We start from the raw sequence: 22,460 nt of genomic DNA, 5'->3' as shown, positions 1-22,460 counted from the left end.
TCTATTTTGAACTCTTAAATACGCAGCCTTGGGCCTGACATATTCCCTGCACGTGACGTAGAAGCAGGAGATCATTTGGATCATTTTAAGGTCATTCTTGACTACAGAGGAGTTTGAGGCCAGCCTGAGCTTTGCTTATACAGACACACACACTCACTCTCTCTCTCTCTCTCTCTCTCTCTCTCTCTCTCTCTCTCTCTCTCTCTCTCTCTCTCTTTCTCCCTCTCTCTCCTCTCTCTCTCTCTCTCTCTCTCTCTCTCTCTCTCTCTCTCTCACACACACACACACACACACACACACACACACACACACACAGAGCCTTTAGCTGTTTTCAGCACCAGGAAGGGGAAGGAAGCTCTCGGTACTTGACACTCTTTATTCAGGCCACGGCTGCATTCACAGGGTGGCCGGTCAGGCTCCGGCTACTTGCACGAGGAGAAGGTTTTCCAGAAGAAGTTCTTGCAGGGCTTTTTATCCCGGTGCGGGGGCTGCTGGAGGGGTGGTCTTTCCTGCCGCTTAGACAGCTCCGGGGTATCCCCTTCGAAAGCGGTGCTGGAGCTGTCTTGGGAAGCCCACTCATGCCACCAGGCAAGGAAAGTCAGAAGGCCGGTCCTCCTCCCGCCTGCGGCATCCTGCTGTGTTTTAGAAAGCAGATAACAGAGAAAAGCAACCTCGGCACTCCCACTGTAGGAGATGCTGCCCCTCCCTCACAGAGAGCAAGCTGCTCCAAACCACATTCCCTCAAAGAACTCAGAGAAACTGCTCTGTGGAGGAAACAGACCAGTCAAAGAATTTCGAATTTTGTCAGGTAGCAGAGGCCTTTGGCCTTAGCCCTCAAGATGCAAAGGCAGACAAATGACTGTGAGCTTGGCTAGCCTGGGCTACACAGTGACACCTTGTCTCCAAACATATAAATGGTTGTTACTTCTACCTTACAGTCTGTGCTGAGGTCCTTAGCTATGGGACTGGGAACTCTGTCAAAATGACTGAGAGGCCCTGGGCACACGGGCTCACTTGGCTTGTCTCAGAAATCTTCCTGGAGGTTTGGAAATCAGAACAGACTGAGACGCTAAGTCTGGTCTTTCTTTCATACTCCTTGGGAAGCTTCTGGGAGTATTCTGATGATAAATGACCCGTCTGAAACCCGTCAGGTAATCTCAAAGAAAAATCCATTTTTAATGGTTAACCTGATGTACTCTTTCTTGGAACTTTTTCAAAATGGAAAAGGGAGAAAGTAAATCATTCGATGAAATTATAATTTACACCATGGAGAATGAGAGGACAGGAATTATTTGAGCAAGAGACGGCATAGCTGTGTGTATAATAAATTAAGGCTCTGGGAGTGCGTGTGACCGGCAGAGGCCGGTGAAACACTGTGACAGAGGCAGAGAGGAGTCCCTGGACAGACACGGGTTAGGAGAGTTGAGGGCAAATGGAGACCAGTGGTCTAAAAGGGACATTGTAGAACCCTGGAGACAGACGAAGGACACGAGCACGTCTTGACACACACACACACACACACACACACACACACACACACACACACACACACACACACACACACAGAACACATCATGCAAATGCAGGCCAACTCACTGGGTGGTCAGAATTATAGACAAAGCAGACAGGTCATCCTGTGGAAGAGTGGGGACTGAACTCACCACGCTGTCCTGGCCGGTGGGACCGCTCTCCAGGGGGAGGGCAGAGGCTGCGATCCCCCAGAGCAGCAGCAGCAGCAGACTGAGGGCTGACGGCCGCTTGCCTCTTGTGCTGCAGCCACCCATCCTCCTTGGAGACCTGAAGTCTGTGCTCTGTGGACGAGGGCCTCCTTGGTATTTTAAGCTCTGGTACCACCTGCTTTGGGGTCTGCACACGTCCATTGAACACTGGCACGCCTCTCCACGCTCCGGCAGTGACGCACAAGCCAGGGCAATCAGCTCTTACAAAAACATTTGTGGGGTCGGATTTAGCCCCTTAATTGAAGACTCGGGACTTTTGCTGTGTTTGGAGAGAGTCTGCCCTTATTTTAGGACACGTGCGCACTTGCTGCGAGAGGAAGTTCTGCTTCCTTGTGACTGTGTCTATAGTGAGCAGGAAGCCAGTGGGACAAAGCTGGGTGATTTGTGAATGTCAAATCAGGCCTGGATAGGGAGCTGAGGATGTGGATCTCACCCATGTGAAAGCAAGACTGCGGCTGGGATGCATCAGCCCAGCACGTGCCTCGCATGTGTGAGGCTCTGGGTTCTGTCCCCAGAGCGAAAACAATGTCGAACTCTGCTAGGAGCGAAAGAAACCAGGTGCAGTGAAGACCCAGGGACACAGGACGGCACCACTGTTCACCAGGGCACACGCAAGGAAAAACCAGGAGCTTGTCCTCAGTGACACTCACACTGTCCTCAGTGACACTCACACTCACACTGTCCTCAGTGACACTCACTGTCCTCAGTGACACACACACTGTCCCTCAGTGACACTCCACACTATCCTCAGCACCTCAGTGACACTCCACACTGTCCTCAGCACCTCAGTGACACTGTCCTCAGTGACACTCACACTGTCCCTCAGTGACACTCACTGTCCTCAGTGACACACTGTCCCTCAGTGACACACACACTGTCCCCAGTGACACTCACACCATCCTCAGCACCTCAGTGACACTCACACTGTCCTCAGCACCTCAGTGACACTGTCCCTCAGTGACACTCACACTGTCCTCAGTGTCTCAGTGACACTCACACTGTCCTCAGTGACACTCACACTGTCCTCAGTGACACTCACTGTCCTCAGTGACACACACACTGTCCTCAGTGACACTCACACTATCCTCAGCACCTCAGTGACACTCACACTGTCCTCAGCACCTCAGTGACACTGTCCTCAGTGACACTCACACTGTCCTCAGTGACACTCACTGTCCTCAGTGACACACACTGTCCTCAGTGACACTCACACTATCCTCAGCACCTCAGTGACACTCACACTGTCCTCAGCACCTCAGTGACACTGTCCTCAGTGACACTCACACTGTCCTCAGTGTCTCAGTGACACTCACACTGTCCTCAGCGTCTCAGTGACACTCACACTGTCCTCAGTGACACTCACATTGTCCTGTGACACTCACACTGTCCTCAGTGTCTCAGTGACACTCACTGTCCTCAGTGACACTCACACTGTCCCCATACATACCTTTTTTGACCATTTAAGAGTGCATGTAGATAGACTGGCCATGTGTAAGGGATGACTTCTTTGTGTAGGTGTCAGTCACTTCCTGAGAAACCTGTTTTTGACAGCCCAAAACCGTGACAAAGTGCTGGCCCACCTCCTGCCTCTTCACAGGTCCTAGGTTTGGAATTGTGGGGATATGAGGGACAGACCCCTCACAGCCAGACAGACCCAAGGAACCCATCTCAGACCTCTAGAGAAAACCCAAGACCCAAGGGAGGCTCAGGCCTGAAACAAAGCAGGGGAGCAGTCGGCTCCTCCCCAGGGCGAGCCACGCCCCTTCTCAGGGCCCTTCCTAAGGAAGATCCTCTCTTCCACCTCGGGATGAAGCTCCGGCCATCTGGCTTTGCCTTTACCCCACGAGCGAGCGAGCTCGCGCTCCAGAGATCCCTCTGTTCCCGACCACTCCGTAAGGGAGAGAGCAGGCCCTCAACACTGCACAGCCTTCAGGACACAGGGACAGCAGAGCAGGGCCCTTGGGACACTCCAGACTTTCCCGCCAGGCAAACTTCTCCCACGGGAGAGCTGAGACTTAATTACAGAATTACGAGAAGTCCTGTAAAACCGTGCTTCTGAAATCACCTCTGAAGAGGAAGAAACTCCATTCCCAAAGCCCACTTGTCACGGGTGACCCAGAGGCCGAGAGCCGACACCACAGCAGCCAGAGCCCAGCAAACACAACTTTATTCAGCCTTCAGAGACCTGCGTTTGGCCTAGGAAGTAAACAGTGAAGGACTAAGCTCGCCCCCAACAGCCAGCGCATCTGATTGCTAAGCCATTTTACCAGTCACTAAGTAACAGCGTGCCCCCAGAGCGCAAGCCTTTCCTGTGCAGGTGAAGTCTGGGGGTGGCCTTGCCAGAATTCCCAGCTCTTGGAGTGACTTCAAACAGGCAGACAAACAGCTGCCCACCACTCGGTACTTTCTTCAAACGTCCGTCCTCATCCCCTCAGAGCCCTCACGGCGTGCACGCCGCTTCCCGCTGAAGGCTTCCTTTCCAAGCGGCCAGGACTTAACTTTCATCGCCCAGCTCTTCAGCCCCGGGCTCCCTAGAGCTCCTGCCTTCATCCTCCGACTTCCTTTTCTTCTTGGCCTTTCGTTCCAGGTTAAGCTGTGTGATCTCTTCGTTCTTCTCTGTAATGTATTTTAGCTATGTATATATACAAAAAGCAAAACTCTATTTAAGCCTTTAAATCTGTCTATAAACCATTTTGCAAACCTAAAAGTCACCACAGTAACTCACACCTTCTCCAATATTCCAAAAGAACCGGGTGGGAATCCATTGACTATCGAGCGCTAACTGTCTGAGAAACAGAGAGTTTCAGAGTCGGATCCCTGTGCTTATGGAGGGGAGAGGGTAGGAAGGGCGGAGACCAGGCAGGACCGCTGAGGTCCAGATCTGCTGTCAGCCACAGCCAGGCGACCCCAGCACCTCAAAGTGTCAAGTGTCTTCACCTAGAAAATGACTGCTTGGTCAAAATGACTCTTCAGATGTGAAAAAACAGAAATTGTGCTCTCTTCTGCATAACCGGCCTTGAAGACTTCCATCCACCTCCGGGGCCCTGAGAACTTCGGGTATGGGCTACCTGGGGGGCAGGGGGTGGGGCGACAACTGTAATCTAGGCTCCTGGGATGGTGACACAGGAGAAGAGTCTCATGTTCAAAGCCTACCTGGTCTAAAAGCAAATTCAAGACTAGCCTGTATAATCCATCATGACCCTGTCTCAAAACAAGAAACAGGGCTGGGGAGATGGCTCAGTGGTTAACAGTACTTAATGCTCTTGCGGAGGGCCCAGGTCTGATTCTCGACACCCACACTGTGGCTCACGGCCACCTGCTACTCCAGTTCCAGGTACCTGAGACCTTTGCTGGCCCCTAAGGGCACCGGGCAAGCATATGGTATACATTCATACACATAAAATAAAATAAAAATCTTTACAAACGAGAAGCCAACAAGGGGTGTGTGGACATAAGGCCAGCCATATACCACTTGTCTACATGCATAAGGCCCTGGAGTCAATCCCTAGCGCTGGGGTAAAAGTACCGCAGGCAGCGCGAGGAAGCCATCCCCGGAGTCTAGCCCATGGCTAATCTGTGACATCATACCGTAAATGAAGCATGGGACCAAAGTTTTGAGATATTACGGAAAAGGTAAATCATGGGACCCGGAGAGAGCTGATTAGAAAATTTCAAATTGGCTTTGCAAGATCCATCACGATGAAAGGAGATTCATAAATTATAAGCAGGTCTGAACGGTTCGACCATCTCTAGTTTTTAATGCAAGGTGCCCTGAGGAGTAACCACGCGCCTCCAGTGATTAATTGGGAATAATGTATTCCGGTGGGGCAGGGGAGTGAGGGGAGAAAGCCATCGCTCACCAGTGAATTACTCCGCCTCGATAAGAGCTTCACGTCGTCAGTGGTAATTGTGCTTCTTTTCGCATGTCTGCAGAAAGGGCAGGAGCAAGTCACGAAATGCTTGGAATTAAAGTTTGGATGAAACAGAAAAACGTTCACGGTCGAACTTGGGATGAGAAGGTGCCTAACTGGTCCATCGCTGCAGACGCAAAGCACCAGGGAGCAACCGCACTAAAACGAGTGAGGTCAGGAGCTGAGACACCAGCTCCACGGAGGACAGCGAAGCCCAGCTGTCCACTGGGCAACAGTAACAATGGCGCCCTCCACCTTCCAGCCAGTGCTCTGTATCTGTCCTTGATCTTAAGGCCCTCAATGTCCTAGCTGCAGGAGCAGGGACTGGGCACAACAGCCATGCTATGGATAGCAGAAGTTCACACGGTCAATTCCCAACTCCAGCAAACTACTCCACAGAAAGGAGGAAGGAGTGGTTTTGTTGTTGTTTATGTAATGTATATGAGAACACTGCGGCTGTCTTCACACACTGTGGCTGTCTTGCGACCACATGGTGCTTCACAACCATCTGTAATGAGATCCGATGCCCTCTTCTGGTGTGTCTGAAGACAGCGACGGTGTACTCATGTACATAAAATAAATAAATCTTTAAAAAGCAACGGTACCGGGCCTGGTCGCAACCCCTCCCCGACCAGCCCAGTCAGGATCTCAGGAGGCAGAGGCAGAGGCAGAGGCAGAGGCAGAGGCAGAGGCAGAGGCAGAGGCAGAGGCAGATGGCATCACATACAGAAGGCAGCAAGACTTCCTATACAGTGAAGAAGCCTCTGGTAGATTTGGAAAATAGCTACTTGGGAGGCTGAGGCAGGAGGATCACACATTCAAAACCAGTGTGGGTATTTTAGTGAGAGTTGGTTCAGATTCTAAAGGAAGGAAAGAGAGCTGGATGGGTGACACAGGCTCTGTAGCTCAATGGTGGGACACATGACTGCTGTGCAGAAGGACCCAGGTTCGATCCCCATATGCCTGCCCCCCGACTCCAGAATTAATAACCTGGTCTATCTGAAAGCTTAACGTGTTACCACAGTAAATATTTCTATTGTACCTTGTTGTTTACTTGAGTGCTGGGCACTTAACCCAAGTTTGTCACAGCTTTCATGCTAACCATGTCTGTCTGTCTATCTGTCTGTCTGTCTGTCTGTTACGGGACCGCACAAACTCAGTCTCTGATTTTTTTAAATTTTATTTGTGTGTGTGTGTGTGTGTGTGTGTGTGTGTTGTACGCATGTATCCCTCTGTAGCACATTTGTGTCTGGTGCCTGAGGAAGACAGAGGAGGATGTTGGATCCCCAGGAACTGCAGTCCTGGGCAGTTGTGAACCATCATGGAGTCTGCAAGGACAAGTGCTCTAAACACTGAGCCACCTCTTCGCCCCCAGTTTCTGGATTTTTTTTGGGGGGGGGGGGGCGTCACTATGTAGCCCAGACCATTCTTGAAGTTGTGATCCTCCTGCCTCAACTCCCAAGCACCAAGATTACAAGGGTGTCCCCTGGGCATGGGGACCATGCCCAGCTTACTGCTAGGACTACACCAACGTATTTTTTTTAAAAATTTCACTGACTTTCACAGCTAGCACAGGAAGGGAAGGGAAGGTAATCAGTGCTTCACAGACCGAGGGGTGGGCACGAATAAGCAGCAGCGGGGGCAGCTATCAGCATCCCATAATACTACCTTATCCCTCCTGGCTACGCTGATGACGCTGAGCAGTTTTCAGGGACCGATTTTAATATAGACAGGGAAGGGGAAGGTTTAGAGCCCCCGAGAACACACTACTGTAGTGCACTGAAAATATCCATCCCGGACGTGAGGCAGGGCCGGGCGGCTGCTGAGAGCAGAGACCTCAGTCAACCAACGGCTGCAGAAAAGCAACGGTTTCCAATGACCTGAGGTGCTAATTGACGAGAGAACGTAAATCACCAATCACCATAAGACCGGGCTCCTCCAGCTGGAAGCACGCCTCCCCCACTTCCCAGGAAAATTATGTCTTCCTGGTGGCCAAAGCAGACGGACGAAAGCCCCTCCCTGTCATCCTCAGTACACCTGCCGGCAATCAGGGCTGGCGCAATGCGGCCCCTTCCAGGGAGGGACCGACCCTCTGAGCTCCCAGACCCTGACCATCAAACCATCCCAAGAAACAGTTTTTACAACAGGCAGCCACACACGTGCAGAGTCCTGGGGCTGCAATTCAGAGCTGCGTAACTTGGAGACCGGCAAAAACCAACCCAGAAATACCAAGCCGGTCTGAACCGACGCCTTCAGAGTAGATGTTAATTCCCTACAGATCATGATCAGCCACAAACCCCCAGAAAACAAGAACCCCAAAATACACTGCCAGATGCGGACCATGATGTCAATGGACCTCAGATTACACAGCCGGCTTCTCTACCCACCTGGCAAACATTTCAAGGTCTTTGGCAAAATTTTCTGAAAGAGGAGAGAGAGAAAATAGTTTATCTCTACCGTCAGGCGTGCAGCCTTGGCTTCCAGTCAGCATGACGCCGGCTTTTTAAAACCACAGACCCCTCCTTGTCCTTCCCAGCAGCCCTCCCCCACCTCCTCCTCTTCTTTCAAGCCTTATCCTAACTGTGAGGACACCTTTGGTCCCTAGTGACGTCCTTTAAATTCTGCTTGAGTTAAAGCTTGTAGGGACACCACCTTCCTCTCAAGCGAAGCAGGCGCCTACCCATGGGTTCAGCTGCCACTTACCCTAGGGAAAGACAGCATGGGAGGGTCACAGAGCACTGACAGGGGGACAGTGTCCAAAGTTCCAGCCACCGGAGCAGTTTAAACAAGGTGCTGAGGACATCTGCGGTTGGCACGACAGGGCCACCTGACAGCCCTTCCCACACAGCATTCAAATCGTACAGCATGAGGTGACCAGGGAAAGTGTGGCCAAAGGTTAGGGGTGGTGGGAGTTGGGGTGTGTGTGTGTGTGTGTGTGTGTGTGTGTGTGTGTGTCACACCTCAGCTCCCACCACACTGGCCCCAGGCAAATCCCGAAGTAAAAGGTAGTGGCCTCATACCGCACTGTCGAAAAGTGACCTCGGAGATGGCCGCAATGGTCTGTTTGCTCAAGTGCACCTGTTTGTCCAGCTCCACCTCCTGGCAGAGACAGCCGACCGTGTAGTGAACTGCTGCCTTGAGTCTCTGCAGGGAAACCAAAGTCCTGAGGGGCTGCACATAAGAGCTTGCACATCTTAAGATTAGGACCGAGGAGAGGGCTGCCGGGCCTACTTCCTGCTGTGCTCTCCATCCTGGCTGAGGGACACTTAAGGGTACTAATCAGCTAATGACACTCTCTGGAGTGTGACTTGGGGAGAAGTGACTTTCAGCTAATGGTTATGATTTAGGTCACATAAAGATAATCTATGACAGTCAAAGAGGAGACGTGCCACCACACGGGCGCTATTTACCCCTGCCTCAGCCCTGCTCCCCTGGGGAATATGATGCCTCAGTACACTGTAGCTGTCTTCAGACACACCAGGAATCCTGCTGGATCATTGCAGGCCCCATGTGGTTCTGGGGAATAGGATGCAGTTTGTGGTCTTAAACAAAGACAGAAAGCTCCCATCCCTCTGTTGCAAGTCCCTAGAAGGCTCAACCCTCCGTGCACAAGCAAGGCTGATAACCACACTGGACCATCCTTTGATCTGGAAGGTCACAAGTCACCTCAACAGCCTTCCCGTCCCTCAAGGACAGTCCTCTCCCCACCGTCTTTGGCAGGGGCTAGGAATCAAAACCAGAGTCTCACACACCAGGCAAACGCTTCCACTGAGTCACATCCCTAGTCCTCTGGCCCCCTCCCTTTTTAAAGACTTATTTTATGTATATAAGTACACTGTAGCTGTCTTCAGACACACCAGAAGAGGGCATCAGATCCCATTACAGATGGTTGTGAGCCACCATGTGGTTGCTGGGAATTGAACTCAGGACCTCTGGAAGAGCAGTCAGTGCTCTTAACCTCTGAGCCATCTCTCCAGCCCTCAGAAACCCTTTTAAATACTGAAGAAAGAAAAATTTCACTCTTCCCTGGGCCAAGACTACCAAAAAAGGGGGAAGAGGCTCTGAGCAGGCAAAGCAGTAGCCCTGCTTGGTCTCTCCACGGAGTGTGCCCTTCCCCAGGGAGAGGGAAACAAACCACCCCTCCCTACAGGGTACCAGCAAAATAAAGGACCGCTCCACCCAAGTCCAACCTGGGGAAACAATGTATCTATTGGGTGTATATACAGAGCAGCCACAGGACTGCAGAGCCTCACCCAGACCCCGGGCTTGCACACTCTGGGAGGTGCAGATGAGTGAGCGTTTAGTGGCCCTCCCTCCCACACACCTGTGAGGCAGGGTCTCCCGAGGACTCACAGCTGCTCTGTCTGGACGGAAGCACTACATGATGTCTGAAGACAATGCTAAGGCAGGCATGGTGACACCAGCAAGTACACACTACTTAGGAAAGGTGAGGGTCGACTGCTCGGGTGAGGCCAGGCAGATGAGCCAGAAACCCATCCCCTAACCCCTCATCTGCTCAGACATCAAGCGAGACAAACCCAGGCGTTTGGCAGAGGAGAAGAAACCACCCGTCAGCCTCAGAGGGAGAAGGCCCTTACGGTACTCTTTCAGGTAGGGTTGGGAACAGGACACGGATCTTTCTGACCATGGCTCTGGGAAGTTTCGTCTGCTCCAGCCGGCTGAGCTGCCGCTCATCTTCCCGGCTGCAGACCTTGGAGGCTAAATCACCAGACCCTAAACTCCAGGGCAGGACCCTGTCTACCTTGCTCGATTCTGCCTACGTGCCAAGACTGCTGCTTGAGTGGGCGTCGGGGTCCTCTGGAGGTACACCGGAGCTGAGACGCCAGCTTTAAACTCATCTTTCCAACTCCGTTTAATCTGTAAGAATTTACTGTCTACTAAGAGCCAGGCCCTGCTCTAAAAGCTGAGAATACAGAAACAAAAGGGCTCCAGCTATGTACTTCAGTGACAGAGTGTTTGCCTAGCATGTACAAGGTCCAGAGTTCAATCCCTAGCATCACAAAAATGAAAAATAAATAAATAATAATAAAATTAAATTTTAAAAAAATAATAAGACTTCCAGATGTGGTGGCACATGCCTTTGATCCCAGAGCTTGGAAGGCAGAGGCAGGTGGATCTCTGCGAGTTCCGGATTAGCTGAGGCTACCTTGTAAGACTCTGTCACAAAAAGTGTGTGGCACGAGGGGTTATGGCTAAAGCTGCAGAGACTGACATCTAACCCTTAAAGGTTGACCCGACAGCAGCCCCACCGAAATAAATAAATGTAGTGATAATAATAATAATAATAGTGATAATAAATCATAGCCTATGCTCTCCACTACACCTTGCTCTTAATGGACTCTTCAAAACTGTCAGTGTCAAAAACAACAAAGTGAGCTGGGCGGTGGCAGTCCCCTCCTTTAATCCCAGCACTCGGGAGGCAGAGGCTGGCAGGTCTCTGAATTTGAGGCCAGCCTGATGTATACAGTGAGTCCCAAGACAGCCGGGACTACATATCCAACCTCTACCTTGGAAAAACCAAACCAAGCAAAAATAAGACACTCAACAACTGGGGTTGGGATTTAGCTCAGTGGTAGCAAGAGCCCTGGGTTGATCCTCAGCTCTGGGAAAAACAAAAAAAAAAAAAAAAAAAAAAAAAAAAAAAAAAAAAAAAAAAAAAACAAAAAAAAAAAAAAAAAAAAAAAATGCAAGGCCCTGGGTTCGGTCCCCAGCTCCGAAAAAAAGAAAAAAGAAAAACAAACAAACAAACAAAAGAAAAACCAAGAAGCTCAACAACTAAGCACACTTGTGAAATACAACAAACCATCAGAAGCACATAAGGGAGCAGAAGACCCTTCCTGGTCTGCAGGAGACACAGGCTGAAATATGCCACCCTGAACTTGACCTATGTTGTCATCTGACTTTATTTCTTTTATTTCTTATTTGTTTTTATTTCAAACCTGTAACACTGGTTTGGCCTGGAACTCACTCTGCAGACCAGGCTGGAGATCTGCCTGCCTCTGCCTCCCAGGGATCTGGGATCAAAGGCCCGTGCCAGGCTTCATCTGAACCTAGAGCCTCCAGCAGGTTAAAATGGCTTGGCCAATCAATCTAAGGAGGGTCAGGGCGCAGTTCTGGGACTTGTGCTTGCTACGAGAGAACAGATGAGCAGTAGTTCTCTTCCTTTTTTTTTTTTTTTAAGAATTTATTTATTATATATGAGTATACTGTAGCTATCTTCAGACACACCAGAAGAGGGCATCGGACCCCATTAGAAATGGTCGTGAGCCACCGTGTGGTTGCTGGGAATTGAACTCAGGACCTCGGGAAGAGCAGTCAGTGCTCTTAACCACTGAGCCTTCTCTCCAGCTCCTCTCCTGTTCTCTACCTTCCTAAGGCTGCTATCCTTTAATTCAGTTCTTCATGTAATAAAATTGTTTTAACTTTTATTTAATTTTAATACATAAATCACAAAATTATTTCACTGCTACTTCAGAACTGTAACTTTGCTATGGTCATGAATCATAATTATCAGATATGCAGGATATCTAATTGGGGTCGCAACACACAGGTTGAGAACCACTGAAGTTAAAGCAACCACCAAATGAACGCAGATGGGCCACTTGGGTGTCCATGGCTCGACTCTAGCAATGTCTGAAATGTCTGAATTTCTTAAAATATGAGTGCAGGGCAGAGAGCTGCTGGGACGCAGATACCTAAGAAGAAACCCCCAACCCTTACCTCACTCATTCCCAGCTGAGATCCCAGCTCTGAGTCATCAAACAACTGAATATTGGCTCTGGCACCGCCCTGAGCGGTCGTTATCCCCATTCCAACTCGGCAAAGGAGAAAACTATATTTGGGCCACCGTTAACCAACTACAGGACCCGAAATCACAACCCATGCCGTTGGGTGGGTTCCAGGGCAGCCTGCCACTGGCTGGATCCGGGCTCTGCAGCATAGAATAGTGGGCGTTTTCCTGGTCCTAGTGAACTGCTCGGATCCTCTGCTCTTTATCGACAGATCTCACTACGTAGACCAGGCTAGCCTCAAGCTCAGACATCTGCTTGCTCTGACTCCTCAAATTAAAGGCCTGAGCGCCCACACACTGCCCTCCCTTGCTCTTGAGACAGGGTCTCTCAAGGTACTTAATTGATCTGAAACTTATAATGCTCCTGCCTCAGCTTCTAAAGCTGTTTTCTTTCGAGACAGGATTTCTCTGTGTACCCTTAGCTGTCCTGGAACTTGCTTTGTAGACCAGGCTAGCCTCAAACTCTGAGATGTGCCCTCCTCAGTCTGGAATTAAAAGGCGTGTACCACCACCACCAGGCCCTCCAGTAATCCTGGTTGGCTTTGAACTCGGGTTTGTCGCTGAAGATGCCCCTAAACCAGCCTCTGCCTCTACCCCAATCCCCTCGTTTCCACACACACCCCGCCCCGTGCTGGGGTCACATCATTCACTACTAAGACCGGTCTGTGCGGAGGTGGGACTCGAATCCACGGATTCCCGTAGGCTGGGCAAACGCTCCTCCAAGCCTCATCTCCCTTTAGCGCCCACACCCGACCCTCAGCGCTGGGAAACCCTGACTCCGACAGGCTGGAAGCAGGGTCCGGGCGAACCCCACCCCTCCTTGCAGCCGAGTGACGCATGCGTACACGCCGATGCCGTCTAGGGACTTGGGGCATTTTCCTCTCCCAGGAATTCGCCGTCCTATCCTGCTGGGACCCCGGTTTATTTTGTACCTGCCGGTGAGAGTACTGCTGCTGCTCCTCAGCCTCCACCTCCTCCATCACTGCCGACAGCCCCGGCAGGCCGCCACAGTCCTCCGACTTTCCCGCTCTACCTCTGCGACGGGCGGCGCCGAGGGTCAAAGCGCGAAGCGCCTCTTTCCCGTTCCGCGCGCGCCCCCTGGCGACGGCTCGCGGTAGAGTCTTGCTAGCGTTGGTGTGACCCCAGGACGTCTCAAGGCTTAACCTTCTGTAAGAGGTGGCTCACTGGAGGTAGCTGAGAGCAAGGAGAACGCACCACCCACATCGGGTGGCTCACGAAGCGCTTGTAATTCCATCGCAAGGGGACATAATATCCTCTTTTGGTCTCCATCGGTACCTGCCTGCAGATGCACACACATATATACATACATATGCTTAATAAAGAAATAATAAGTAAATAAAAAGTGTTTAATTAAAAACATTTATGTGTTGGGGCCCTTTTGAGCCCACCACTCAGGAGTCCTAGGCAGGTGGATCTCTGTGAGTTCAAGACCAGACGGGGCTACATCGTGAGACCCTGCCTCAAAATAAAATAAAATAAAATAAAATAAAATTTTTAAAACCCAGGGGGGAGTCCAGGCAGGTGGGTCTCTTCCAGAGGTCCTGAGTTCAAGACCAGCCATGGGGCTATCATGGAATGTGAGACCCCTGCCTCAAAATAAAATAAAATAAAATAAAATAAAATATTTTTTAAAAACCCCTAGAGTGTATAGCCCATAATTAACACATGATAAAGCATTGGGCTGGCAAGATGACTTTGTGGGACAAAGCACCTTCACCTGCCAGCCTGGGGCCCTGAGTTTGATCCCCAGAACCCACAGAGGAGAACTGACACCAGAAAGTTGTTTTCTGTATCAACTTGACACAAGCTGGAGTTATTGCAGAGAAAGGAGCTTCCCTTGAGGAGATGCCTCTGTGAGACCCAGCTGTAAGGCATTTTCTCAATTACTGATCAAGGGTGGGACCCAATCCATTGTGGGTGGTGCCGTCCCTGGGCTGGTGGTCCTAGGTTCTATAAGAGAGCAAGCTGAGCAAGCCAGGGGAAGCAAGTCAGTAAGTAACATCCCTCCATGGCCTCTGCATCAGCTCCTGCTTCCTGACCTGCTTGAGTTCCAATCCTGACTTCTTTAGTGATGAACAGCAATGTGGAGGTGTAAGCTGAGTAAACCTTTCCTCCCCAACTTGTTTCTTGGTTGTGATGTTTGTGCAGGAATAGAAACCCTGACTAAGACAGTGGCTCAGCGCTAATACCTACTGTTCCTGCAGAGGAAGGACCTGGATTTGGTTCATGGCACCCACATGGTGGTTCGCACCTGTCCGTGATTACTGTTTCTCAGGGGATTCAATGCCCTCTTCTGACCTCCAAGGGCCACATTCATGCGTGCAGACAAAACACTCATACATTAAAAAAAAAAAAAAATCTGCTGAGGTCGGCCCCGCCCCGAGCATAGCTGTAGCCATTTTGTTCCGTGCCTGCCAGTCATTGAAGCAGAAAAATAGCTTGATTCAGAGAAAGGCCATACTGGTCACACATCCTGTCATGTTTCGTATGAGGTTGTTAATCTTAAGAAATACCACAAAGTGTGTAGGTTTGGTTTATTTATATTATGTTAAATTTTTTAAAATTTTTATTGGGGGCTGGAGAGATGGCTCAGCGATTAAGAGCACTGACTGCTCTTCCAGAGGTCCTGAGTTCAATTCCCAGCAACCACATGGTGGCTCACAGCCATCTGTAATGGGATCTGATGCCCTTTTCTGGTGTGTCTGAGGACAGCTACAGTGTACTCATATACATTAAATAAATACATCTTTAAAAAAATTTTTACTGGAATTCGTACGCCTACAGGTAAGACGCCGTGGGTCCCTGCTCCTGGTTGGCTCTAATTGGTGAGTAAAGTTGTCGGCAGCCAATGGCTGGGCAGGGAGACAGGGGCGGGACTTTAGACTTCCTGGGCAAGGAACGCAAGGAAGAAGAAAAAGGTAGGATCTCTTGTCAGGAGAACAGGAGAGTCAGGCCCGAGAGCAACAGGAGAGAAACCATTCCGCCATGTATGAGCTGCCCCGCCCCCAACCGGATCTGGGGTAGCAAAAACGAATAGAGATTTCAGTAAGTAATAATTGAGTATTTATAAGGAGTATCGGAAGGGAGGCGTTAGTAGTGTGGAATTTTGGGAGTGGCCCAGCCATTGAGCTGCTTAGGGCATATTAAAAATCAGGCTCTGTGTGTGTGTGTGTGTGTGTGTGTGCGCGCGCGCGCGCGCGCCTGCCTTTCATTCGAGAGTCCACATTACACAGTAGCAAAGGGAGTTTAGAGCATAGTAACGTAATACCACTACAACAGAACTTTACGTAGGACCCATCAAATTAAAGGCCATATTAACTGTCTAAAATGTCTTGAGTCAGAGCTGACCACCAGGCAGTACTGCCTGCACCTGTGTATGAACTCACTGTGGTTTTTTATGGTTTTTTTACCCCTTTATAAACTGATAGAAAGATGTCCAGCGCTGTAACCTCAGCTATGACCAGATCATCAATCACTGTCAGGGTGTGCGTTCAATAAACCATCCCTGTCTGCCTGAGACTGGTGTTTGTGTACTTTGTGGGGAGACTCCTGACCCCAACAAAATCAACCTTTTTTTTTTTTTTTTCGGAGCTGGGGACCGAACCCAGGGCCTTGCGCTTCCTAGGCAAGCGCTCTACCACTGAGCTAAATCTCCAACCCCAAAGTCAACCTTTAAAGAGTAAAACAGAGAAGTCAGCTGGTGGTGCACACCTTAAATCCCAGCACCCAGGAGGCAGAGGTAGGCGGATCTCTGAGTCTGAGGCCAGCCTGGCCTGCAGAGTGAGCTCCAGGACAGCCAGAGCTACACAGAGAGACTCTGTCTGAAAAAAAACAAAGTAAATGACAGAGCTGGGATGTCTGTCAATGCTAGAGCTCTTGTCAGCAGTGTTCAGGGAGCCCCAGGATTGATCCCCAGCCTGTGAGGGTGGAAACGGTGAACCCAATGTGCGTCTAACTCCCTCTATCCCTCCCTCCCTCTCTCCCTCCCTCCCTCCCTCCTCCCAGAAGTCTTCCTCCTTCCCAACCCCACTCTCTCAGGCTCTCCTTCACCTCAGTCCTATGAGCGAAGCACTCCGTTGCTGCTGCAAGCACTCAATGCTTGTGAGAATGGCTCTCAAGGTCTGTGCCAGTCCCAAGGGAAACAAATGGACAGCGAACTCCAGAGTCTCCCCCGTGTCGTTAACATCACCTCCACCTCCATCAACACCCAACCGTGGCTGAGGGAATCTGCACTTTCCATCCTGTCAGATCCCCAGGCTCCTCTACGGGCAGGGCCCAGCTGAGATCCCTGGAGGCAGGGTTGGGTAGGGATGCCACACAGTCCACCCGTCTGCCACACAGACGCCATAAACATCACGGGCAGGTACGAAAAATGGCAGGGAGGCCATGTAGGAGTGCAGAGATGAGTTCATTTTTTCCACCAATTAAAGAATTAAAAGGCAAAGCCAGGAGAGGAAACCCACCCTTGGTAGGCAGAGGCAAGTGGATCTCTCTGGGTTCAAGGCCAGTGTGGTCCACTTACTGAGGCTATCTGAGAGGGAGGGAGAGAGGGAGAGAGGGAGAGAGAGATGGGGGGGGAAGAAGGAAGAGGAGAAGGAGGAGGAGAAAGTAGAGAAGGAGGAGGAGGAAGTGGAGGAGGAAGAGGAGGAGGAAGAGGAGGAGGAGGAGGAGGAGGAAGTGGAGGAGGAGGAGCAGGAGGAGGAGGAGGAGGGCAGGAGAGAAGTCTTGGGTGGGGGGTCCTGAGTCCTGCCAGAGAAGTTAAATGATATCAGGGAAATCAAGTTTCCACTTAGGCCCCTTCCTTCCTTCCCTCCCTCCTTCTTCCTTCCTTCCCTCCTTTTCTTTCTTTGCAGTTATTCAAGACAGGGTCTCACTATGAAATCCTGGCTGTCCTGGAACTCATCTGTAGACCAGGCTGGCCTCGACCTCACAGAGATCCACCTGCCTCTGCTTCCCTCATGCTGGGATTAAAGATGTGTGCCACCATGCCCAGCAGGTTCTTGTTTCTCTCTCTCTCTCTCTCTCTCTCTCTCTCTCTATATATATATATATATATATATATATATATATATATATATATATATATATATATATATGTATGTATATATGTATATACATGTATATATATATGTGTATATGTATATATCGAGGACACAAAAAACGTGAGGAGGGTGCATCAGTGTTTAACAGGAAACCTGAGGGACAGGCAGGCTGTAAATCTTGAAGGAAGGAAGGAGATGGAGAAGAGAGGCCGGCATGGAGTTCAGCCCCACGGCCATAGTCTGCTATGCTATGTTAACCCCAAAGATTCCACGAGAGAGAGCACCAACCCAAATCATCACAGCCAAGTTGATGACCGCAAACTCTTTATTCGAGTGCATGAGCTGCCTCCTTGTAAGGTGGGGTTTGTGAGGTCAACACTGGATGTGAGGAAGACAAGGTTTTTATAGCTCAGGTGTACGGGTTCCCAAATGGGGGTTGGCAGGCAAATAGGCGGGATTACAGGAGCAGAACGAGTTAGTCATAACAACCTCCTGAAACAAAGTCATAACTGCAAGGTTGTCATAGCAATGGGTAGTCATAACAACCTTTTGAAACAAAGGTAGGGTTGCAAGATGGTTATAACAACCTTTTTTTTTTTTTTTTCTGGAGCTGAGGACCGAACCCAGGGCCTTGCAATTGCTAGGCAAGTGCTCTACCACTGAGCTAAATCCCCAACCCCGGTTATAACAACTTTTTATAAAAAAGATTTATTTGTTATTTATATGAGTACAAGGTCGCTGTCTTCAGACACACCAGAAGAGGGCATCAGATCTCATTACAGATGGTTGTGAGCCACCATGTGGTTGCTGGGAATTGAACTCAGGACCTCTGGAAGAGCAGTCAGTGCCCTTGACCGCTGAGCCATCCCTGCAGGCCTATGGTAATGTTTTAAAGCAAAATTATGGTTGCCTTTTCCCGGAACAGGCAGTACAGTACAGTACAGCAACCATTGTAGTTAAGGTTACAGTGGGACATAGACCAGTCCTTGAGAAACAGATTCAATCATAAACAGGAATGACCTAGTTTGTTTTTGCTGTAAGATGTCTTTTAAGCCCAAAATGGAGGCAGGTTGGTTCCTCAACTACAAAGACAGAGCTGTTCTAAAAAAAAGAACAGGCCGTCATGGGGTGGCCCCGGGCCAGGTCCCTGAACTGTCCCACTGGGAGGAGTGAGACAAGGTCTGTCTCCACCTAGAGCTAGATTCCCTTCTTCAGAGCAATAGGACCACAGAGCATTGAATTTGATTATTATTCATGTTTTAAACCTCTGAAGGCTTTAATTAATCCAGTCTACCCATCATCACAGGAGCCTCTCCCTATGAAAATCATCTCTGTTGCTAGGTTGGGGGTGAACACTTTGGGCTGAGGCAGGGGATAGTGAGCTCAAGGCCAGCTCGGGCTACTGAGCAAAACCATCTCAGAAAGACAAAATAAATGATGATATGACCTCTCACTCAGTCCCCCCTCTGTGTCCCCACATGCTATCTCAGGGCTAATGAGCATCACTGTGGTGACCTGTGGAATTTGAGAGTCTAAACCATGCCGGGTCTGAAGCAGGGTGCTGGCCGACTTTGAAACTATTTCCAACTCATGGCGCAGGAGCCTAGAATGGCCACTAGGTGTCACCGTTGCTCCACTGTGATCAAATCGGGGTTGCCTGGTTGTAATATTTGTAGTTAGCAGAGTGCTGGCTTTGTCCCTGTCGTGATCTTAGGTACTCACCTTCTGTCTCATCTGCCCATGAGGCCCACTTTGCAAGTAGAAATAGCTACAAGGACCAAAGAGTTCTTCACAGGATTACACTGCTTACAGCTGGATAGAGGTCAGATTTGATCCTAAAGAGCCAAGCTCCTGTGTCCTCATGGGCAGACAAGAGCTTGCCTCTGCTCACTTCCCAGCATCCTTAGTGCACATAAGACACTTCCTGAGCCCTTTTCAGCAGCATTAAACAGGACTCCAAAAATACCAGTTCGATTAAACCTCATTACTTTTTTCATTGGTTTTCCCCTTACATTGCACTGGAAAGTATAGCTTTGGAAAGCAGGTCTCCATTAACAAACAGCAGGTCAGGATTTCCTGCTTCTCTCACCACTGGGGAAATGGCACCCAACACATAGTAGGTGTGCAGTTCATGTGGCAAACGGCTGAGAGATATTTGTGTACAGTTACCTGGTTCTTGCATAAGGAGAGGACAGGCCAACTCATTACCTGGCTCCTGGCATCCGATTGCTGGGATTCAGGCCCCTGCTCTGTGGTTGGACAATTTAACCTCTCCTGGTCCACTTGGCAGTTTGAGATGATGATACTGCTGAAGTCAGGGAGAGCAGAGGACCTACCAGTCACTCAACACGTGGGACACTTAGGCTTTACACACTCTCTTATGTATGTGCCCTCAAGAAATCCCAATGGAGGGCAGATTTCCCATCTCAGCCACATATCAAAGTTTTCCTCTCTAGGAGAAGTGTGATTGACAGGTGGTATTTTCTTTCACTTTCCTTCTTTCTTCCAATTTTTTTTTTTTTTTTTGAAACAGGGTTAATCTGTAGACCAGGCTAGACCCAAACTGGGGGATCCACCTGCCTCTTCCCAGGGCTGGATTAAAGTGTGCACCACCACTGCTGCCTCTATGGCAGGTGGTATTTTCTAAAGATTGCAGAATGAGTGCTAGTGACAGGCACTTCTGGTCCTGAGACTGTCTGTCTGGCTATCACCACCCCTAGTCCCCCTCTCACTCTTGCTGGGTTTTTTATGTATGTGAGTACACTGTAGCTGTCCTCAGACACACCAGAAGAGGGCATCAGATCCCACTACAGATGTTTGTGAGCCACCATGTGGTTGCTGGGAATTGAACTCAGGACCTCTGGAAGAGCAGTCAGTGCTCTTAACTGCTGAACCATCTCTCCAGTCCCCAGCTCAGGGTGGTCTTAATCTTTGTTTTTTTTTTTTTTTTTTTTTTTTTCCGGAGCTGGGGACCGAACCCAGGGCCTTGTGCTTGCTAGGCAAGCACTCTACCACTGAGCTAAATCCCCAACCCTAAACTTTGTTTTCTTAAGATTTTCTTTTATGTATATGGGTGTTTTGCCTGCATATATGTGTACCTTAGTGGTCAGAATAGGGCATTGGATTCCCCAGGCTCACACACCACTTTTTTTTTTAAAGATTTTTTTTTTTAAAAGATTCATTTATTTATTATATATGAGTACACTGTAGCTGTCTTCAGATACACCAGAAGAGGGCATCAGATCTCATTACAGATGGTTGTGAGCCACCATGTGGTTGCTGGGATTTGAACTCAGGACCTCTGGAAGAGCAGTCAGTGCTCTTAATCACTGAGCCATCTCTCCAGCCCCACACACAACTTTTAATCCCAGTATTTGGGAGGCAGAAGCTGGCAGATCTCTGCAAGTTCATGGCCAACCTGGTCTATACAGAGTTCCAGACAACCCGGGAGTTACATAGAGGAACTTAAAAACAATAAAAACAACAAAAAAAACCCTCCCCTCCCCATCCCCCACCCGCCTTCCTTCTCTTTTCTGGTTCCCGTTGCAGGTGACCCCTTGTGCCAGGTGAGTGAGAGCTCTACTGCTGAGTCACACTACCAGCCCAACAGGTTGGGCAGCCTTCTTCTACGTAGAGGAAGGCAAGGGTCCGAGATAGGGTCTTGGTATGCCTAGGCTGGCTTTGAACTCTCCATACTCCTGCTTCCAGCTCCTCCCTGCCAGGGTTGGACTAGAACCCATGTAAACAAAAGCACAGCCCATCAGGCACCAGGTTATGTACTTGAAAACTGCTGTGGAGGGAGGCAGAGGCAAGTGAATATCTTGGCTGAGCTTTGGGTCACGGTGAGAGACCTCATTTCAAACAAACCAATGGACTTGCACATGCGTGAGCACACACAGAGCACACCCGGAAGTGCCATTAGGACAGCTCTGAGCTCAAGCCCTAACCACATGGCCTTGATTGTACACTCGTCCCCTGGCAGTTTTGCCTCTTGGTTTCTTGTGTGGGTTGTGTTCATTGACACGAGTGTCCAGAAACACAGATACCAGCTGAGAGCTTGTTGGAAATGCAGAATGGGGGATCAGCCCCAGGGACTCTCCAGGGGGACACCGTGCTGGGGAATCTGTTAATCAGTATACCTAAGCGTGTGCTACACACGGGACACTGGACAGAGGCCTTCAGAACACTTGTACAGTGAACTCCCCACTGGGACAGCATAGCCCTGGTACAAGGCAGACCACATCCTCACAAGGAGCTGCCGAGGTGTGGAATACCAAATGCTATTGCTGTCATGGAAACTCATGACGTTTTCCTATGAGAAAACAGATCATGGGCAGGAAATGATATTCCAGCCACACAGCTACTAGGAAAGGGGGCTGGTTACAGATCTGACCTGACCTGACCTTCCACAGCTTCTTGGAGGTGAACTAGAAAGGGCTAGAGTTCACCCTGGTCAACCCTTGGATTTCACTTCAGTTCAAGCTCACCCTCCGGCTTCTCTGTTGATAAGCAAAGGAGTCTGTGCATGGGGCTGAGGGCAGGTAAGCCCTGGCCCTCACATCTAGGAAGATTTAAGAGTCAGTAAGCTTGGGTACAGGGACCCACTCTCTACTCCGGGGGTGCTTGAGGGAAGGGGATCATGATTCCTAACTGACCAAACCCAGGAGGGGTGAGGAAAAACTGCTTTTCCATGTCAGCTCTGCCCCTCTGGAAGCTTCTGAGGCTCAAGTCAGAGACAGGAGGCCCCAGCTGTCCAAACAGACAGTGTTTGCTCTGTTCTCAGGCCACTACTGGGACGGACTCTAAAGCTGTCCAGAAAAAGCAGTCCCAGAGTAGAGGTCCCTGCTGGCCTAACACAGTGGGATGGCCCAAGGCCAGGTAATGCAATCAGGAAACAAGACAGAGAAGCCTTGGTCAGGAACACACTGACCACACC

At 49.9% G+C, this 22,460-nt stretch overlaps 2 protein-coding genes across 4 annotated transcripts; both read right to left on the bottom strand.

The window, feature by feature from the left end:
* Positions 1 to 362: 362 nt before the first annotated feature.
* Cort (cortistatin) lies at positions 363 to 2,025 on the bottom strand. Of its 2 annotated transcripts, none has more exons than XM_032894497.1 (2): positions 1,662 to 2,000; positions 363 to 635 (listed from the first exon to the last, which is right to left on the bottom strand). In XM_032894497.1, exons 1-2 carry the CDS (start codon positions 1,878 to 1,880, stop codon positions 423 to 425), a joined length of 432 nt encoding a protein of 143 aa, XP_032750388.1. In that variant the 5' UTR covers positions 1,881 to 2,000; the 3' UTR covers positions 363 to 422. The 2 variants fall into 2 exon arrangements, with proteins under 2 accessions (XP_032750388.1, XP_032750397.1); XM_032894506.1 differs by having other exon boundaries at positions 406 to 632; positions 1,662 to 2,025.
* Positions 2,026 to 3,888: 1,863 nt separating this feature from the next.
* Cenps (centromere protein S) lies at positions 3,889 to 13,505 on the bottom strand. Of its 2 annotated transcripts, XM_032894529.1 has the most exons (5): positions 13,394 to 13,505; positions 8,671 to 8,794; positions 8,038 to 8,071; positions 5,600 to 5,666; positions 3,889 to 4,371 (listed from the first exon to the last, which is right to left on the bottom strand). In XM_032894529.1, the coding sequence occupies exons 1-5, from the start codon at positions 13,439 to 13,441 to the stop codon at positions 4,234 to 4,236; spliced, it is 411 nt and encodes a 136-aa protein (XP_032750420.1). In that variant the 5' UTR covers positions 13,442 to 13,505; the 3' UTR covers positions 3,889 to 4,233. The 2 variants fall into 2 exon arrangements, with proteins under 2 accessions (XP_032750420.1, XP_032750411.1); XM_032894520.1 differs by lacking the exons at positions 3,889 to 4,371; positions 5,600 to 5,666 and adding an exon at positions 5,673 to 5,992 and having other exon boundaries at positions 8,690 to 8,794.
* Positions 13,506 to 22,460: the final 8,955 nt, after the last annotated feature.

This window comes from Rattus rattus, chromosome 1 (assembly GCF_011064425.1).
Source record: "Rattus rattus isolate New Zealand chromosome 1, Rrattus_CSIRO_v1, whole genome shotgun sequence".
Classification (NCBI taxonomy): domain Eukaryota; kingdom Metazoa; phylum Chordata; class Mammalia; order Rodentia; family Muridae; genus Rattus; species Rattus rattus.
Note: the sequence above shows the minus strand (reverse complement) of the source record. Positions and strands in the feature narration are given on the sequence as shown.

Bases quoted from the DNA above. Each gene is read 5' to 3' on its own strand.
- Cort (XM_032894497.1), bottom strand. From the start codon at position 1,880: ATGGACGTGTGCAGACCCCAAAGCAGGTGGTACCAGAGCTTAAAATAC. The intron at 636-1,661 runs GTGAGTTCAGTC...TCTAAAACACAG, and splicing joins CCACCGGCCAGGACAGCGTG to CAGGATGCCGCAGGCGGGAG.
- Cenps (XM_032894520.1), bottom strand. From the start codon at position 13,441: ATGGAGGAGGTGGAGGCTGAGGAGCAGCAGCAGTACTCTCACCGGCAG. The intron at 8,072-8,689 runs GTCACTTTTCGA...CTCCTCTTTCAG, and splicing joins CCATTGCGGCCATCTCCGAG to AAAATTTTGCCAAAGACCTT. The intron at 5,993-8,037 runs GTGGGTAGAGAA...TGCTATCCATAG, and splicing joins GACCTTGAAATGTTTGCCAG to CATGGCTGTTGTGCCCAGTC.